Below are 19,976 nucleotides of genomic sequence, written 5' to 3'. Positions count from 1 at the left end.
CGGGCCCAGGACCCTGCTGCCGGGCCATGGCGCTGAGGGAGCTCAAAGTGTGTCTTCTGGGGGTGAGTGGCAGCCGGGAGGCGGTGGGAGGCGGGAGGGCCGGGCCCCGGCGCCCCCACGTCACCTCCACCTCTGCCCCGGCTCCCGTCCGCCCCGCGGACCCTCCCTCCAGACTCGGGGCGGTCCCGCCCACCTTGCTGCATCCTCTGCTGGGTCGGAAGAACCTCCCCTTTGCCCTCCCTGGAGCCAGTAGTCTCTGATGCCCCCGAAGTGCGGAGCTCTCTCTGCGCCCCATTGCATCTAGGTAAAGATCGGCTCTTAAATAGTTTCCTCCCAACTTGCCAAGGGTCTGGTTGGGAGTTGGCCAGGCCTTTCAAAGTAAGACCAGTGATAAGTCTTTGGGTTTCAGGAGCACCAGGAGCCTCCTTTCCCATCTGCTGGGTGTTGCTTTCCATTTGTGGCATAGCAGGCTACTTCTGGCCGATTTATAATCCTTTACAAAGTAGCTCTTCCTGTGGGCAAGGTGAGTGTCAGGTCAGGAAGCCCCGAGACTGGTGTGAAGCTTCAGCTTCCTGTCCTGTCAGGCACCTTGGCCGGTGAAAGCCTCTTTCTGAGGTTGATGCTTTCTTGGCTGAGTTTCTTCCTTAAAGATTGAAAAGAATTCCAGAAACTATTTTTTGCCCCCAAATAGGGTGGGGCTGAGATTCATCAGGGATTACTCAGAGTAATTCAGGAGTATATAGTTTATTAGTATGTGTTAAACAAGTGAGTGCCGTTTTTCACTCAAAGCAGAAACTTCGGGTCTTTCATAAGTTCTCCCATAACACAATTTGAAATCTCTTAGTTACTCCCCTAAATTTTTATGAAAAGCCTCTTTTATGTCCCTCAATTTATGAAATTGACCCATCTAGGATGATTTTTCTAACATCTGAACTTAAGCCACAAAGTCATTTTCAGTGTCTGCAAGCTGGTAAACGTTTCCTCATTCGGTCATGTCCTCTTTCAGGATACAGGCGTGGGTAAATCGAGTATTGTATGGCGCTTTGTGGAAGACAGTTTTGATCCAAACATCAACCCAACAATAGGGTAAGAGATTACATTTATTTAATATTCTAAAAGTGTATTGGAAGTACTTCCAAATAAAATGTGTCGCAAGTGTGGGCCCTGTCATTTTATACCCAGCGATTCGAGTCACTGGTTCCTTTGGTCTCCAGAAGGACTTGGAAGAATCCAGTGAGTGAGGCTTGGTGTATTTTAGGAAAGTTATCTTCAGATTGTGGGGAATGAAAACTTCAAAATGAAACTGTGGATTAGGGTTTTACTTACTGGCAGAGCAGACGGGAGTGTATAGATATCATCAGCAACGACACCTTGAAAGAAGGCACATGAAGACAGGTCCTCTTCTTTCAGACATGTCAGCTAAAAAGATAGGTACATGGTTTTAGTCCTTCCTGAAAGGTAGTTGGATTGGGTTCTTACCCTTCTCACATGTTCCTACACTGGTAGCAATAATAAAGTAGGAAGTTAACCTTGAAACCTGAGGGCTTTGTTTTGCTCTGTTTTGTTTTTGATTCTCTGCTGCTTTGGATAAGTGAAGTTGATTATCTGTAGGTTTTGACTCTATAAGAAGACTTCTCAGGGCATTTAAATGTCGAATATTAATGCTTTCTGCTAGCAGTTGCATTTTAGAGATTTCAATACTACATTAGACTTGTAAAATGCAATGGCTGCTATGCTGGTTTTTTGTTGTTGTTGTCGTTTTTTGAGAGGTTTTCGCCATAGGGCACATGCGCTCACCAGAAAGACAGAGAGAGACAGAGAGATAGAAAGGGAGAAATCACTCCCCAGCGGGGATGGCCACGCTGCAAGCTGCTATGCTGTTTTACTGTCAACCCTCCCCCCCAATCAAATGGTCTCTTCCATTTAAAGAAAAGTCCTGTGTTACTCTTCATGAAGGTAAAGTATCTCTTTGTGCTCTGTGCAGGGCATTCTTGCCCAATAATGTTTTTTTCTTTTTTTTTTTTGGAGAGATTTTTGCTATAGGGCGAGTGCGCTTGCCAGACAGAGAGAGACGGGAAGACAGAAAGCGAGAAATCACCCCCCAGGGGGGGATGGCCACACCGCAATCCCTTCTCCTTCGTTCTCCTGTCAGGATCTTGGGCACGCACGCACACACGCCTGGAGTGAGTTTTAAGCCACCGGGTCCAGGATGCGAACTGCAGTCGACTACATGGGAGTCCAGCAACATAGCCATTACGCTAACTGCTGGTCCCATTGCCCAATAATGTTTTACACCCCATGGGGGGCACCGCTGTAAGTCTGTCCTTGAGCTATCATGAGCTACTCTCATCAGTTAACATGCCCAATAATTCTGATATCTGTTTTGTTAAAGTCTAGGTTTCCTATCATTTGTAGGCCTGGGATGAAATCCACTACTAACTCTTTCTGTAGTTAAAATGCCTTTCAATATCCTTTGAAAAAGAAGTGGGTACGCCCACATATTTAAAGGGTGAACTCACCCCCTCAGGGCGTGCCTGTTGCTACCTGCATGGGAAAGTGAAGTGATAGGAATGACAGCAGGTAGTACTGATGATTCAGGGAGTGACAGACTAAACACTGAGTCAGAGCCGCAAACCCAGAGCTCGTGGGATACCCAGATGCCGCCTGGGCTGGAAGTGCTCCCTCACGTGGGAGAGGAGGACAAAGCGTCCGGCTCCATGGATCTTGTGAGGCCCACAGCCCCGTCCGGGGCTTCTGCTGTCCTGCTTGCCCACTGCTTCCATCTGCCAGGTGTTGGTAGTTCTGCCCTCCTCCTGGCCGCTGTCTTCATCAGGAGTGCGGGCTCGCGCCGCATGGGAAAGAACGCGCAGATTCCTCCTCATTTCCTTCTCAGCCTCAGAAGATGGCGTCCTTCCTCATGACAGCCCCATATACACCCGAGCTCTAGGGCCCCTCTTTCTGGTTACCCCTTTCTCCCCCAGCCCTACCTCGTCGTAGTCTGCAGACACGCTCCTGATTGACCTGCTCCATGAGGAGGAGCACCAGTCCCCAACCCTGCTGTTCAGATCGCAGAACTCCTGAAAGAGAAGCAACTACTTCCTCAGCTACTGCTCACTCCCCAGCCCGCTGCCATCTGGCTCCACCCCACCTTGCCACTAAAGGCACCTGCCCTGGTACTAGTTCCCATCCAGTAGCCAGTGCCACAGGTTTGGAAGTTGTTTTGTTTTGGAGGGGAAGTTACCTTTATCTTTTGGGTCTTAGGAAAAGTCGCAACATATTTTTCTATTTCTCTCTATGTAAAAATGTACCCTGACTTTCCCGACAACCCAGTATTTCTTGAGGTGGTAGACTGGGTGCTGGTGATTTAGACCAGGTCGGCAAGCTGTTGACCTTTAGCCTGCCTGCGATACGGCACAGCCCGTTGGAACAGTCACACTCGTCTGTTTACGTATTATCTTTGCGGCTTTCAGGCTACACTGGCTGAGTTGAAAAGTGTGACTAAGACACCATTGCCCTCCAACCTGAAAATGCTGGTCCCTGGCACTTCTCAGCAGGTTTGCTGCCCCTGGTTTAGACAAGCTCAGCTGCTATCCTACAATCCCCACTTAGAAGGAGAGAGATGTGTTCTGTAACTGATGTACGTACGGGAGCTGACTTACCGTTCCCTGGGCTACCAAGGACAAGTGTTGGATTCTGTGAGAACACAGGGCAGGCCTGGCCTGGGCCTCATCGATTCCTGCAGGGACAAATGAAGGGGGAAGCACTTAGGGTCATGTTGGCCACATAGTGAAAGATGGGTGCTTGATCTTCAGCTGGAGGTTTAAGAAGGCTAATGATAATAGTGAGAGACCGTGACTAGGAAAAAGCTGGAGCAGGCTGGGGGACAGTGGTGACCTTAAGGTGAAAGGCAGAGCAGGTTAAAGGAGTGGTCAGAAAGCTGAGGTGGCCAGGCCACAGGACCCTGGGGACCAGGGGAGGCCTCCCATCACTGCAGGACACATGCAGCTTGTCAGGATATAGCCCCTGTGGCTTCCTTAGTTCCCTTCCTGCTTCCATGACTGTGCCTCCTCACTGTTGCCCCGGCCTCCCCTCCTGCTTAGGTAGTAAATGTCAGTCTTCCGCAGGTTGGGTCCTGGCCCCCTGTGTTTCCCAGTTACTCTCCTCACCACCCACAGCTCACCTTCACCTCATAATGAAAGGTTCACTTCTCCAGGCTTTCTCCTCAGGCCCAGGCCTGTCCCCAGGCATGCTGTGGACCTGGGCCCTGCAGAACTAGGCATCTCTGCATCCTCCAGTGCTAAATGCCACGTTCCCGTATTGGTTCTTCCTTCGTGACCAGCTGTCGTATAGTGGGGAAGAGCGTGGCCCTGAAGAAGCATCCTGCCCTGGACTAACCCAGGGCCTCGGCCATGCACTAGCTGGAAGGACTTCTGTGCAAGAGACCGAGTCTCTCTGCTGGGGGCAGGGAGATGGTAGTCGTGCCTGCTTCTGGGCTCATTGGATTAACTCCATCCCTGCTACTGAATGTGCAGAGGGAATGTGCAGTAAATCTTAGCGGCTGGGAGTGGTTCTGTGATCACATGCTGTGGTTCCATCCCTCTCCACCCTCCCAGCCCACTCCCCAAACCCTGTCGTATCCATTCTTCCCTCTTGCTAGGACCTGAGCCCCCTTCCTGTCCTCCCACTGAGTCCTCATCCTGTCTACTGTCTCATAACTGATTGCCCCTCTCCTGCTTCTGCCTCCACTCAGCCCTCTCTGAAAACATCGGCTCTCCTGCTCCAGGCATGGCAGAGGCCGCCTGTCCCAGGCCAGGCCTGGCCTTCTCTGTCATGTGCTGCCTCCATGCACTTCTTGCCCACTTCCAACACACCAAGTACTGTTTCCACACCTGTGTGCTTGGCACATGCTGCTCCCTCCTGAGGCCCTTCCTGTTTCTCACCCCCTTGCACATACTTGTTTATCTGTCAGCATTCTGGTACACTGCGAGCCTCTCTAAAAATTAGTTCCAGGCTCCAGGGTCAGCAGGGACAGGCAGGAATGTAAATAGATGGACCAGGTGGGAACTGTCCCTATCCTACCTCCCCTGCCCATGTTCATCTTTTACCTTCAAGGCACTTTGCTTCGGTCTCCTGCAGGCTCCTCGTCCCTTGTTCATCATAGATGTCGGATGCCCAGGATTTCGAGCAGACCCCTTCTCGTTGCATTTTCTCTGCCTGATGACCTAACTCATGTCATTCGGTCATCCAAAGCCGAGGCTTGTTTAGACTGAGAGTGCTTCTGGTCCCTCCTTCCAGATTCTGGGGACCCTCTCTCTTGCAGTACACAGAGGAAGACAGACCCCCCATTAAAGTCACCACTGCGGTGAGCTGTGATCTCCAGTGAGAGGTTATTGCGTTCACGTGTGCTGCTTAGAAAACAGGTCAGTTCCACAGCAGGAGCACAAGACCCTCTAGTTCTAGACCTGTAGATTCCACTCAGCTTATGGCCTGTGCTCATAGGTGACCGCCAAATCTGGAGACTACATGTTTGCGACCAAGCTCATGAACCCCTAGAAGCTAGACCTTTGCTCTTTCCATAGTAATGAACAGGAGCAGCATGCGCTTTGTCACTCAAGCTAGCAAACTGGGCATCCTTGTAGATCCCCTTCTAGCTTTCCGTCCCCTTCCTCCAGCTAGCAGAGAGTCACTAGCTCCTGTCCAAGCCACCTCCTAAATGTCCCTCTATCCCCACTGCAATATCTGACATCTTGGTCGTCGTCTTCCCTGGTGGGGATGAGGCTTGGGCTTTGGATTCAGACTGGACTGCAGCTCTGCCTCTTGCTAGCAAGTTAGGCCCTGGGCAACTTAATCCCTCTTTCACTAGCAGCAGAATAAAAGCAGTGATAAGACTAGTTCTGTATCATGTCCTTAGGAGTATTCCATAGATCCCACATTTAAAATGCTTAACAAGGGGCCAGCAGGTAGTGTGGTTAAGGTGTTGGACTCCCACATGGCTAACCATGGTTCGAGTCCCAGACCTGGCGGATTGCTTGCTCGCTCTTTCTCTCTCTCTCTGCTCAGACTAATAATAAATTAAATAATTCTTAAAAATAAGTAAAATACTTAATGAAGCGCCAAGGACACTGGAGCTCAATAAATGGTAACTATTTCTTTTTAAGTATTTAAATTTTTTTAAAAAAAATTTACATTACTTTTATTAAAGAACTGTGTATATGGTTTTTAAAACATGCTTATAAATTAAGCATAATGGTCCCTGCTTCAACCCAACCCATTCCCTAAAGGTGTGTTTTTGTGATGGCTGTTTTCTCTGGTCTTTCCTTCACGTTGTTTCATAACATATGTGTACAGTTAGTTCTCAATTGCCCTCGTTTCTCCTGTCTCCACTTTTTGGCATTATCCACTCACTTTCTTCCTCCTTTTAAGGTGGGAGTTTAGCCACCCTCTCACCTGCACGTTTGCCCTCCCTCCATCTCTCCATTAAAGTTCTGTCACGAGAGTCAGTGGGGCGGAGCTCAGAATACAGGTGCTCAAGCCAGATGTCGGCCTTTGCCTCCCAGTTCTAGCACTCAGTTCTCTGTGACCCTGGGCAAATTGCACATTTGGAAATAATCCATAGCATCTCACTTAAAAGTCTATTGTGAAAACACATAAAAATAATTTACAATTATACTCAGCATCTGGTAAGCATTTGTTGTTTACCAGTTTTGTTTTGTTTTGTTTTTTTAAATAAAGTAACACTAGTTTTAAACCTTACATAATTGGGATTAGATAGTATATATTTTTATGTCTATTTTCAAACATTGTGAGATTCATCTCTGTTGTTTCTTTGTGGGTTTTTTTGTTTGTTTGTTTGTTTTGTTTTGTTTTTTGCTGTGGGGCGTGTGTGCTTGCCAGAAAGATAGAAATTGAGAGACAGAAAGCGAGAAATCACGCCCCCCAGGGGGATGGTCACACCGCAATCCCTTCTCCTCCATTCTCCTCTTGGGATCATTGGTACGCACACACACGTGCCCAGCGTGAGTTTAAGCCACTGGGTCTGGAACTCGAACCACAGTTGGCTACATGGGAGTCCAGCGACATAGCCATTACGCTAACTGCTGGTCCCTCATTCTGGTTTTAATTTCTATTATCTTTTTTTTTTTTTTTTTTTTTTTTTGAGAGAGATTTTTTGCTACAGGGCACGTGCGCTCGCCAGACAGAGAAAGACAGAGAGACAGAAAGCGAGAAATCACCCCCAGGGGGGATGGTCATGCCGCAATCCCTTCTCCTCCATTCTCTTCTCGGGATCTTGGGCGCGCATGTACCCGGTGTGAGTTCTAATCCACCGGGTCCGGGATGTGAACCACGGTTGACTACGTGGGAGTCCAGCGACACAGCCATTACGCTAACTGCTGGTTCCCTAATTTCTATTATCTTTGTGACTAAAGCTCTTGAACCTTTTTTAAAACATTTTTTATTTGTTATTATTCCTATTTTTAAGTTTGCTGTGGGACACATGAGCTCATCAGAAAGAGACAGAAAAAGAATGAGAGAGAGAGCAAGAAAGCAAGCCACCACAATCCAGGACTCAAACTCGTCAATCGTGTTGGAGTCCAGTGCCTTAACCACCACACCACCTGCTGACCCCCTATTGAACATTCTTTCATATGATTATTGGTCTTTTGAATATCAACTTTTATAAAGTGTTTAAGAATCTCACTCTATTTTTATTGTTTTCAGTCATTTTATTACTGATTTGTAAATGTTAACGTTTGGCTACTAGTCATTCATTAATTCTATGTATTGGAGCTATTTCTCCCAATTCTATACTATCAGTAATTCTATGTATTGGAGCTATTTCTCCCAATTCTGTACTATCAGGTCATTGGAAAAGTCATGACATTTTTCTATGTAAAAATGTTTTGTGACTTTTCCGACAACCCAATTTTTTCACTCTTTGGAAGGATCTTTTAATGAACAATAGTTCTCTTAATGGAGTCCGTTTAATTAATCAATCTTTCCTTTACATCTAGTGCTTTTTATTGAGAGCAGTTTTTGCTATAGAGCACATGCACTCACCCAAGAGACAGAGCGAAATCATCCCCTGGGGGGTGATGGCCACACCACAATCCCTTCTCCTCTCAGGATCTTGGGCACACACACACACACACACACCAGTGTGATTTTCGAGTCCAGGACACAAACCTCAATTGGCCTGTGTGAGTCCAGTGACGTAACCATTACACCATTTTCTGGTTCCATGTCTAGTGGGTTTATGAAACTGATTTACTGGGAACCAGCAGTTAGCGTAATGGCTGTGTCACTGGACTCCCACGTAGTCGACCGCGGTTTGCGTCCCTGACCCGGTGGCTTAGAACTCACGCCGGGTGCGTGTGCGTGCGTGCCCAAGATCCCGAGAGGAGAATGGAGGAGAAGGAATTGCGGTGTGACCATCCCCTCTGGGGGGTGATTTCTCACTTTCTGTCTCTATGTCTCTCTCTGTCTGTCTGGCAAGCGCACACGCCCTATAGCAAAAACCTCTCCAAAAAAAAAAAACTGATTTACTAAGGTCAGGAAAATATTTTTGTTACAGAAACTTTGTTTCATTTTTCAAATTTAGATGTAGGATTCATCTAGAATGGTTTTGAATAAAGTGAAAGAAATTGTGGGGTTTGTTTTTTTTTTTTTTTTGGTACTTTTCCCCCTTTTTTGTAGTTTAATTCCAATAGGACTATTCAGAAGTCCTGTTCTCACTTTTTTTAAAGTACCATCTGTAACTCACTGCATTACACTGAGCTCTCGTGCCATGAATCGAGCACCCATGTTTATAAGACTCTGTTTATGGATTTTCTGCTCTTCTCCATTGGCATCTGTCCTATGTTACAGCCCTCTTAGCTCATTTTCCAAAGAATTAGGTCGACGGATAGGCACCACTGTACCCAGCTCTTACCGTGAGCCAGGAATCGAGCCCTATTGGTCTGTTTTTACTGACTTTATTGAAATATAGTTTACGTAAAATAAAACGCACCCATTTTAAGTGAACATTTTGATGAACTTTACAGATTTCTGCACCTGCGATATCACTGCCACAATCAAGATGTAGAACTTTACTACACTGCAGAAGGCTCCTTTTTGCACCATTTTGGTCAGCTACCCCTGTAGCCTGGCTTCAGTCAACAACCCTTAAGCTTTTTGTCAACTTTAGACTATTCATCTTTTCTGGAGTTTCATTTAAGTGTGACTCTCATTTATGTACTTTTCTGTAGCTGGATGTTTTTTGAGATTCACCCATGTTGCATGCATCTGTAGCTCATTTTTTATATTAATTGAGTTGTGTTCCAATATATGGGCTATATATTGAAATTTGTTCATTTAGTTGCCAGCTGATAAATATTTGAGTTGTTTACAATTTTTTTGCTGTTATAGAGCAACTGTAGGCATTTGTGAGTAAATCTGCGTGTGGATATACATTTACTCTAGGGGTATGTTTCATGGTGGGATTGCTGAGTCATACACTAAGCATATGGTTAGTTTTTCTGAAACTGACAAACTATTTTCCAAAATAACTGTACCTTTTTCATCCTGTCCATCAGTCTATAAAACTGCTATTGTTGTATATTCTTTCCAACACTTCATGTTGTCATTCTTTTTTATTTTATTCATTCCGTTGACTGTACGGGATCCAAACCATGTAGTCAGCCATGACTACACGGCTGCCTTAACCACCAGACCACTGGCTGGCCCAATTTAGCCAAGAGTTTGAGATGGAACACTATTGAATAATTTGGGGAGAATTGACATCTTAACAGTGGATCTTCTGATCCACGAACATGGTATATTTCTAATTATATCTTTGAGGCCAGCCTGTGGCATGGTGGTTCAGGTGGCCAAGTTCCACATGGCCAAGTGCAATTCAATTCCTGGACTCAGCAGCTCGAAGGACACTTCAGGTACATGTGAATGCATGCCAAAATCCTGAAAGGAGGGAGAAACAGAGGAGAAGGGATTGCAGAGTGAACCATGCCTTATGCGGGTAAGGGGGAGGCAGGAGTGCTTTCTCGCTTTCTTGCTTTCCTCCTCTCTCTCTCTCTCTCTCTCTCTCTGTCTAGCCAGTGCACACGCTCTCTTGCAAACCAAAAAGGTAAAAAGGAAAGAATTTTTCTCTTTATAAAGTAACCACTGTAGTTTTTCTTGCACATATTTTGTTAAATTTATCCCAAAACTTTTCATTATTTTAATGTTGTTGTCAATGGTATTTTTTATTTTAATTTTCTTTCATTTGTATACATATAGACTTTAAACTGAGTATTGATCTTGTGTCCTGTGACTTTGCTAAGTTTACTTGTCTGATGCATCTTTTTTTGTGGATTCCTTGAGATTTTCTTAGGTACACAGTCATGTCATTTATGAATAGACCATTCTCCTTTTCCATATATATTTACTTGCCTTATTACACTGTGGGTATCAGACCTGCAATACTGTGTTGCTAAGTGGTGAGAGCCAGCTCCCTTGCTGTATAATCAGTCTTGGGGAAAATTATTCATTCTTTTGCCGTTAAGTTTGATGGCTAGCTCTGGGGGTTTTTTTGTAGATGCTCACTGTCAGGTCGAGGATGTTCTCTTCTATGCCTAAATTAATGAGTTTTTTTTTTTAATGTCAAGAATTGTATTAAATTCTTTTAGGTGAAGGTTTTCTATATATTTCAAATTGTTCATTTTTTTTGTTAAAATGGTGAATTACTAATGAATAATTGCTAAATGGTAAATAATACTAAAATATTAAACTGAACATGCATTCCTGAGATAAATGTCTCTTGGGTTATGCATCATCTTTTTTATGCAGTGCTGGGTCTAATTTCAAGCGAATTTCTCATAGACAGGATTATAGATCCTGCTTTTATATCTAATCTAACATCTCTCTGCCTTTTAGCTGGAGTGTTTAGACCTGTGCTGTCTTATACACTTGCCACCAGCCATATGTTAAAATTAAGAATTCACATCTTCATTCATACTGTTGGGTCATTGGGAAAATCATGAAACATTTTTGCATAGAAAAATACATCATGACTTTGCCTACAGCCTGATAACTGCATTCAAACCACATCAAAAGGAGTTCTGTTGTGTGGCACTAGTTTAGACCATTTTTATTTATTGGATTATTGGGAGAGTCATGACGTGGTTTTCTATGCAGAAATGCGCCATGACTTTCAGGTGACCCAATATTATAATTGTCAGTATGGTTTGATTTAAATCTTCCATCTTGCTATGTTTTTATCTTTGCTCCATTAACGATTCATTTTATTAACACTGTTGTCTCTTGGCTTTTTGTTTTTATTATTTTAGTTATCATTTAAGATCTACAGGAATTTGTCAATTGATATTTAAATAATATATAATTTCAAAAAAATAATAATATATCATTTCACATATGATGTAAGAACTTTACAAGAGTATATTTCTGTTCCCTTTCTTTGGTGCTGTTAATTGTCATATGCTTTACTTCCACATGCTGTGAAATCCACAATACTAATTTTTTGCCTTGATTAGTGATTTTTTAAAAGAGATTCTTAGCCTTTTTCCCTATCCTTGTATCAATATCAAATTTCTTTATCTTTTAATCAATATTAAATTTCTTTATCTGGGACCAGCAGGTGGCATGGTGGTTAAGGCTCTGGACACTCCCACATGGCCAACCAGGGTTCAAGTCCGGGACCTGGTGGCTTGCTTTCTCACTTCCTCTCTCTCTCTCTCACCCTCTGCCTCTCTCTGGTCAAATCAAGCAATGAATAAATAAAAAATAAAATAAATAATTATTTTTTTAAAAAAATTTCTATATCTTTTTAATAAGTATTAATATCCAGTGGTGTGTCTTCTTTATCACTCTTGAAGGATGTCTTGCCTGCCCAGACATAACAGAAACAACCCAGACCACCTAGCATCCCTTCTCAGGACCACCCTAATTACCCAACCCCAAATCCCTTTGCTTTAAAAGTCCCTATCCACCACCTATCAGTGCCAATGCAAGTCTCTTCATCTGGCCCCTTTCCTCCCTTGGAATGTAAATAAACCTTTCTATCCAAATAAAAATAAATAAATAAAAGTCTTGCCTGTTTGTGACCTGTGGCATTTTCATATCAACATTAAAAATCTATTTTCACTCATACCATGCTAATCCCCACTGAGTTTTCTCCTCCCTTCTGCCAGGAGAAGGGTGTGTTTTTTTTGTTTTGTTTTGTTTTCTGTAACTAGTTACAAGGAGATAGTCACCAAGTATCATCAAACTGTCTTCAAAAGCTCAACACATTCTTGGTACTTAGAGGTACAAGTTATAAGCATGTGCAAATCATTCCTCACTATAATCAATCAGTGCATTGCTTTCCTCTGAGTAATTATCCTAATTCCTTCAAATACTCACTCCTGGTTTTTCATCTGACCATTCTCAAACAGATCACCTTATGACTTAGCACTTGGTCAGGTTGTTCTCCTTAAAGGCCTTTCTCAATTTCAAAGTGGCTACTTTCCTATGGCCTGCTTCAGTCCCCACCGTCAAATATGCCCACTATTTCTATTATAAAAAAGCTGAAAGTTCTCTCCCTAGTAACTTCTGGTCTCTTGGAGTGATCAGGCTATGAGTTTTGTATTCAGAAAACAATAGAAGTATCCTTTTGAATATCACTTCCCAAACAGTAGCACCAATTAACCAGTAATTAACTATTTTCTTATATTTGTTAGTCCACCCAGAACTAGGAAAATATGTCAGTAAACCGTCAGCAGTCTCCTTTAGCAATTTGGCATGCAGATCTAGAGTGACTTGAAGCCAAGTTAGGTAGACCACAGATAGCAGGGGTTACATCTACCCGATGGGTAATTTTCTCAGCCGTTGTCTTACTGGAAAGGATATATTAGCAGAGTAACAACAGGAAGTATTACTTGGCATCCAGACACCACCTTGCCATTCTATTGGTACTATTTTTACTACAGAATCTAAAGACGACTAAAAATTACGTAGGAATTTGACAATCTCTTCAACTATGATCAACTGAGTCTTAGAGAAATTTCATACATGTTGGTAGGCTGCAGCTCCCACCAAAGTAACAGCATAGCCAAAGAAATAATTCATCCCCGTCAGGTATGACTCGCAGTAAGTCCCTCTGAGGCTGGTCCAGTGTTCAGTCCCAGTGGAACTGTAAATGGTAACGTCATGCCCAAAGACACTGTTCAAAGTCAGCCTCTTTCCCGATTCTTTGGCATCAAGAAATTGATCTTGTAGGCCATTTCCATGTTGTAGGTCAGCAGGCATCAAGGCTTTGTTCTTGGTGGATTCTCTTTAGGGACCTGTATGCTTCCACATTCCTTTCTTTTACCATCACAGTCCTGACAATGAACTCCAGATGATTTGCAATGACCTAGTATTTGAGTCTTCACTCTGCAGGACCACATATGCTCAGACCCTGGCCTGAATATGGTCAGATTTGATCAATGTGCCTTGTTTATTTGAAAAAACAGTACTTCGCAGCTGTTACGTACCATTTTCTGTGAATGAAGTGAGATGGAGTGTATTACTCATTTTCATTCTTTTCTGTTATCCCTTGCTATTTTTGGTCTATGTGACTTTATCAGTTACTAAGACAAATGGGTTAGCATTCTGCAGCTGTGATTGTGTGTGTTTTTCCGGTTTTTTTTTTCAGTTTTGTTTTGTCTATTTTGCAGCATTAGGTATCTGTACATTTAGAATTCTTTATCTTACAGATAAAGTCCATCTTGTAATATTTTGGAATGTCCTCTTTAGCTCTGAGAATATGTTTTTCCTTGAAGCCTAATTTGTCTGTTACTAATTTAACAACATTATTTCCTTTGGCCAGTATTTTCATGGTACATCTTTTCTCCATCCTTTTACTTTTTAGCCTTTCTGTGTCTTTATATTTTAAGCGGGTCTCTAGTAAGCAGCTTATGATTTGATTTTGGCAAACTCCATAAAACTACTACCCTAATCAAAATGCAACAATTTCCACCACCTCATTCAGGTTCCTTCTGTAAGCCCCACTTCCCATAGGTAACCTCTGTCATGACTTCACTCACTATAGATTAGTTGGCCTACTCTTGAATTTTACAGAAATGCAGTAATACAAAATGTAGTCTTTGTTGTCCGATTTCTTTCCCATGAAAGGATGTTTGGCAGATTCAGTCTCGGATCATGTACCATAGGTTTTTTGTGTTTGTCGTTGCTGGGTTTGTTGTTTGTTTGTTTTTATGATACTGCCTTATATGAACACATCACGTTTTTTTAATCCTGCAGGTGTGGACTGCCAGGTCCTTCCCAGTCAGGGGCTGTTAGGAGTACAATTGCTGTAAAGATTATTTTACAACTCTTTTTGTGAACGTAAGTTTTCATCTTCTCAGAGTAGATAACTAGTAGGGTTGGTAGTTCACCAGGAAGGTGCCTACATAATAAATCGCCAAACATTATCCAAAACGTCTGTGCCCTTTACCTCCCCACCAGCAATGTGTCAGTCCCACATGCTCCACAGCTTCGCCAGTATCCGTGCTCCTTCTTAACTTTAGACATCCTCTTGGCTCTAAAATGGCCTCGTTATGCTTTTAATTTGCATTATCCAGATGACTAATAATGTTAAGTATCTTTGCATGTGCTTATTTGACATTTGAATGTCTTTTTTTAAGTAGTTATTAGAGGCTTTTGCCCCCCTCCCTTTTTTTTTTTTTTTTTTTTTTTTGAAGTTTTTGCCATAGAGCCTGTGCACTTACCAGAGAGACAGACAGAGATAGTGAGAGGGAAAGTGAGGAATAACCCCCCAGGGGAAAGGCCATGCCACAGTTCTTTCTTCATTCTCTTGTCAGCATCTTGGACACACAGGCATACATACCCAGAGTGAGTTTGAAGCTACCAGGCCTGGGACTCGAACAGTAGTTGGCCACATGGGAGTCCAGCGACATAACGGCCACGTCATTTGCTGGCCCCACTTTTGCCCATTTTTAATTGGGTCTTTTGTTTCATTTATTACTGATTGACAGAAATTCTTTATATATTCCAGATGTAATACTTCTGTCAAATATAGTTCTTGTTTATATTTTCATTCTGTGGCTTGCTTTTTCATTGTCGTAATGTCTTCTGATGAAGTGGAGTTAATGAAATTCATGTTATCAGTTTTGCCCTTGGTTTCTGCCCTTTTTTCACCTCCCTAAGTGAACTCTGTTTGACTTAAAGTCTCAAAGATATTCTCTTGTTTTCCTCTAGAATCTTCTTAATTTACATTTAGTTTTTTTTGTTTGTTTGTTTTGTTTTGTTTTTACCTATTTCAAATTAATTCTTCTATATGATACACAGTAGAGGTAAGGTTCTTTTTTTTAGAGAGAGAGAAAGATTTTAGGCCTAGGGCCCATATGCTCACCGAGGAGACAGAAGCAGAAGCGAGAAATCACACACACACACACACACACACACACACACACTCCTGGGGGCATGGCCATGCTATAATCCCTTCTCCCCATTCTCCTCTCAGGATTTTGGGCATGCACACACACATGCCCAGTGTAAGTTTTAAGCCACCCGGTCCAGGACGCGAACCACAGTTGACTATGTGAGAGTCCAGCAACATAACCATTATGCTATCTGCTGGTCCCAGGTAAGGTTCATTTTCTTCCCATGTGTTTATCCAGCATCAATTGTTGAAAGAATTTTCTTTCTCCGTAAAAAAGCTTTGGTATTAGACCAGCAGGTAGCATGGCGGTTAAGGCACTGGATCCCACATGGCTGACTTCACGGTTCAAGTTTCAGACCCACCATCCTGAAAAACACAGTAGGCATGTGTGTACACATACTCAAGATCCCAAAAGGAGAATTGGAAGAGCATGGCCATCCCCCCAGAGATGATTTCTCCTCTCTCTGCTTTCGCCCCTTCTCTGTCAAGTGTATATGCCCTATGGCCAAAAAAATAAATAAATAATCTTTAAAAAAAAAAAAAAAAACTTTGATACTTCAGTAAAAAATTAGAATATTGAGTCTTTTGATCCATGAGTATGGTCTCTCTCTCTCTCTCTCTCCATTTACTTAGGTTTTCTTTAATTTCTCTAATCATCGTTTTGTAGTTTTTAGTGTGGAAGCCTTAAAAGTGTATATGTGGTTTTTTATAATACACATTTTCCATGAGCTTTTTGAAGAGCCCTCTCGTACATTTCTTTCCCTTTTTAATTTATTTTTCTTTTTTAAGTTTTGCTATAGGGCATGTGTGCCCTCCAGAGTGAGAGGGAAAATGAGAACTCACTCCTGGTCATGCCATAATCCTCTATTCTCCTTTCAGGGTTTTGGTCGCACACACACATAAACCCAGGGTGATGTTTTCAATCCACTGAGTCGAAGACACACCTCACAGTTAGCCATGTGGGATCCAGCATCTTAACCTCCACACTACCTGCTTGCCCCTCCATACGTATCTGATAGGCACACACAGGGGTGTGACTACTTTGGAGGATTCTTTACTCTTTTCATCTAAAGTTAGACGTATAGCTGCCTGTGCCCCAGCAATTCCACCCTCAGATATTTACCGAAAAGAAATAAAAACACGTTTATAAAAAGATTTGTAAAATAATGTCTAGAGCAGCCTGATTCATAATAGCCCAGAGCTTGAAACAACTCAAATCTCTAGTGATGGGCAAAGTGCAGTATTTTCATGTAATAGAACAGCATTCCACAGTGAAAAAGAACAAATACCAAAATTTCCAACATATTGGTAAATGAAAGAAGCTAGATTCAATGGAGTACATATTTTATTATTCCATTTAAATTAAATCCAAGGACAGTCATAACTAATTCATGAAATTGAAGTCAAAAAAAGGTTTGCCTGGGGGAGAGACAGGAATTAACCAGAAATGTGCAATTCTGGGCTTATAGAAATGTTTATCGCATTTTGGGCAGTAGTTACATGAGAATATGAGATGTCAAAACTCATTGAACTGAAATCTGCACTTCGAGTTTTAGTATGCATTAATTCACATCAGTAATACATACACTTTCCTAAAGCCTGGAGTCGTAGGTACCGGACTGTTAGTCTTCAGACATGAGGGTGGCTGGGCCATCTGATTCCCAGGCCCGCACTGGTAGCCAGGCAGTGAGCCGCGGCCCATTCCCTTTGGCACAGCAGCCTGATCCACATGCGTGCGTTTCAAACAGCAGAGTGATTGTTGTACAGGGTTAGTACTTGGTAACATTGTCTATTAGTAGGGATCGGATTATATAAATTATACCACAGTAGACTAGGGTACAGGAGAAGTGCTTGCCTGAGAGACTGTTTATACTTATGTCAGATGATCTCCTAGGTGTAATGTAGAATTTATAAAAGGTAAAAGACTTGCAGTACGTGTCCCCATCTCTGTTTTAAGAAGAGGTAGAGGGGAGGACACAGGGGAAGCTATGTATGCGTGCGCATGTGTAGACCTGAATACTGCTGTGGCCACACGTTCTCAGGTCCTGGGCTGGGGTGGACATGAGGGAGTTCGGCCTTCCACAGCAGTCATTGCCTGTCTCCCGGTGACTTAGACTTGGCCGTCTTTCCATGTCCCCATGCTCTGTTCTCCCTTCATCCCAGAATCCCTGTTTGGTCTTCGCAGTGTGAGCCTCTAAGGGTCGTGATAGGGTCTTGGTCATCCTGCCTGCCAGTGGTCCTGCCGTACCTAGATGACCAAGTGTCGGAAGGAATGTGCAAACCACCCACCGCGAGGTCGCACTGCAGGGCCGTCGGTCAGAGCACAGGCTCGGGACCTACTGCCCGGCTTGGACCCTAGCTGTTCCACCCTCAAGCTCCAGTCCCTCCATGTCCATCCATATAATGGTAACAAAGGTTCGCACCCAACCCAGGGACTCTCAGTAAGGGTTAAATGGGGTCACACACGGGGAAGTAGTGAACACTTAGTCAGGGCAGCTAGTTGTCATTGTCATCTTGTTGCTATCTTGTACGAAGTGAAAGGGTATCATTATGTAAATTATTCTGAGGGGAAGCCAAACTCTGTTACTTAGTTACCTTTATGCTTAGAGAGCTACTTCCTTGATTTTGAGTGTTGTTCAAAAAGTTGAGGCTTTGACAGAGATGTAGATGGTACCAACGGATGTGCTTGGGACGGATGACCATGGCCAGTGGGCCAGTCTGCGCACTCCCTGGTTGGAGAGCTTCACCCAGGGAGGGCTCAGTTAACCCTTCGAGCTCGTCGGCATGAGACGGTGGAGTTTAAAGGACGGACTCACGGCAAGTGCAAGTGCGGCTGCAGAGCGCACAGAGGTGACAGGGTGTCTGATTTTGAGTATTGTTCAAAAAGTTGAGGCTTTGGCAGAAATGTAGATGGTACCAAAGGATGTGCTTGGGACGAATGACCATGACCAGTGGGACAGTCTGCTGTGCACTCCCTGGTTGAAGAGCTTCACCCAGGGAGGGCTCAGTTAACCCTTCGAGCTCGTCGGCATGAGACGGTGGAGTTTAAAGGACGGACTCACGGCAAGTGCAAGTGCGGCTGCAGAGCGCACAGAGGTGACAGGGTGTCTGGGCTCGTAGGACTCTCCTGAGGCCCCTCCCAGAAGACCGGGGTGCCCTTGTCTTCAGCTAACCCTCGAGCCCCTGTCCGGTCCCTGCACTGAGTACTCCCTTCTGGAAGGCCCCCTCATGCCGCACTAGAGGAACCACGAGATTCCACCTACCGTGGGTCTTTTACGTCTCAATCTTGGTGTATTCATTGGTGTTTCTGGCACTATACGCTAGAGAGCTAGGTGTTGTTTGCACGAGATGTGGAGTGTTTAGAAGTTGCAGTCTCATCCTCAAAGGGTGCCATATAGGACCAGGGGATAACAGCGTCCACGTGCCCTTCAAAAGGAAGGACTCGCAGTAGAGGGAGACTGGGGCATGACATGGGGCACCCTGGGCTTCCAGGAGCGCTCAGCCAGTCTGTGCATTTGAAGAAAAGACATTTTAAAACAGCTCATAGCAAATATTTTCATTGGGAACACATACTCTGACCAAAGATCGTAGCCACTTGGTGAGCATGAAAGTCACATTTTCAGAATGTCACAAAAGGTGGAGCGGTGTATGAGAGACATTCTAGCTTTAGGAAGTAATGCTACTAAGGATTTTAGATTAAAGAGAGAATAAGATCTGCCTAGGCAGAGTGGAGAGAGGCAGTTGAGTAGTGAAAAATAAGGTTATCGGACAAGTAAATGGCAGGCTGGAAAATACAAATGGATCGTGTGGATGGCAGGGAGCCATTGCCTGTTTTTCAAACAGCAAGATATTGGATTATCATACCCTCAGCCGCATCTCACATGGATGCTGAAGGACCTGATCCTGGTGTTGGAATGACAATGGGAGGGTAGAATTATAGTCATCCGCGGGAGGATTAGGGTCCAATCTATTTCAGAGCTTGAAGTTCAAGTGTAGATTGAATACAAAATGAAAAACCAGACAGCTCTACAAAACGGGCTGTTTCTGTCCCATGGGAGGGAGACCTAATGTCCTGTGATGGAGAACTTGGGATCGGTGATGGTCCAGACAAGGCAGAAGTCAGTCCTCCCCACGCTCTTGTGAGATGGGGTGTACGGGTTGTGCCATTAAACTGAGGCCAGCCGAGTTTGGGAGCGCGCTCTTCTCCACAGGTGGGGACCTGAAGGTCAGGGAAGGAACTTGAGTCAGTAAGAGACCTTTGCCCAGGGCTATCCCAGAGCTCAGCAGGGACCACTTGGGAGCCACAGCAGCAGCCCTCCTGTGGAGACTCAGTGCTAGTGCTAGGGCGGAGGGAATGGGTCTGAGGGTGTGAGGGACCTCAATTTCAGCCGCTCAGAAACCAACAGACATGCCTGTTGCCTGTTACACAATGTACGATCCAGGTCACAAGAGTGAGAAACAGTCACCTCCCCGCAGCCACCTGAGCTGGGAGTGGAGGTGAGGAAGCGTGCCTGATTCAGCATGAGGGTGTGGCAGAAACACCACCACTCCTTCCTCAGGA

At 44.1% G+C, this 19,976-nt stretch overlaps 1 protein-coding gene across 1 annotated transcript in view; it reads left to right on the top strand.

The window, feature by feature from the left end:
• The first annotated feature begins 6 nt into the window (after positions 1-6).
• RAB22A (RAB22A, member RAS oncogene family) overlaps positions 7-19,976 on the top strand; it is a 42,529-nt gene continuing 22,559 nt past the window's right edge. The window contains exons 1-2 of the mRNA XM_006141874.2: positions 7-62; positions 1,007-1,086. Of these exons, the coding sequence (XP_006141936.1) occupies positions 27-62; positions 1,007-1,086 (116 nt within the window). The 5' untranslated portion in view covers positions 7-26. The remainder of the gene's footprint in view (positions 63-1,006; positions 1,087-19,976) is intronic.

The sequence above is a fragment of the Tupaia chinensis genome, unplaced genomic scaffold (assembly GCF_000334495.1).
Source record: "Tupaia chinensis unplaced genomic scaffold, TupChi_1.0 Scaffold000066_1, whole genome shotgun sequence".
Classification (NCBI taxonomy): Eukaryota; Metazoa; Chordata; class Mammalia; order Scandentia; family Tupaiidae; genus Tupaia; species Tupaia belangeri.
This window is presented reverse-complemented; position numbering and strand designations above follow the sequence as displayed.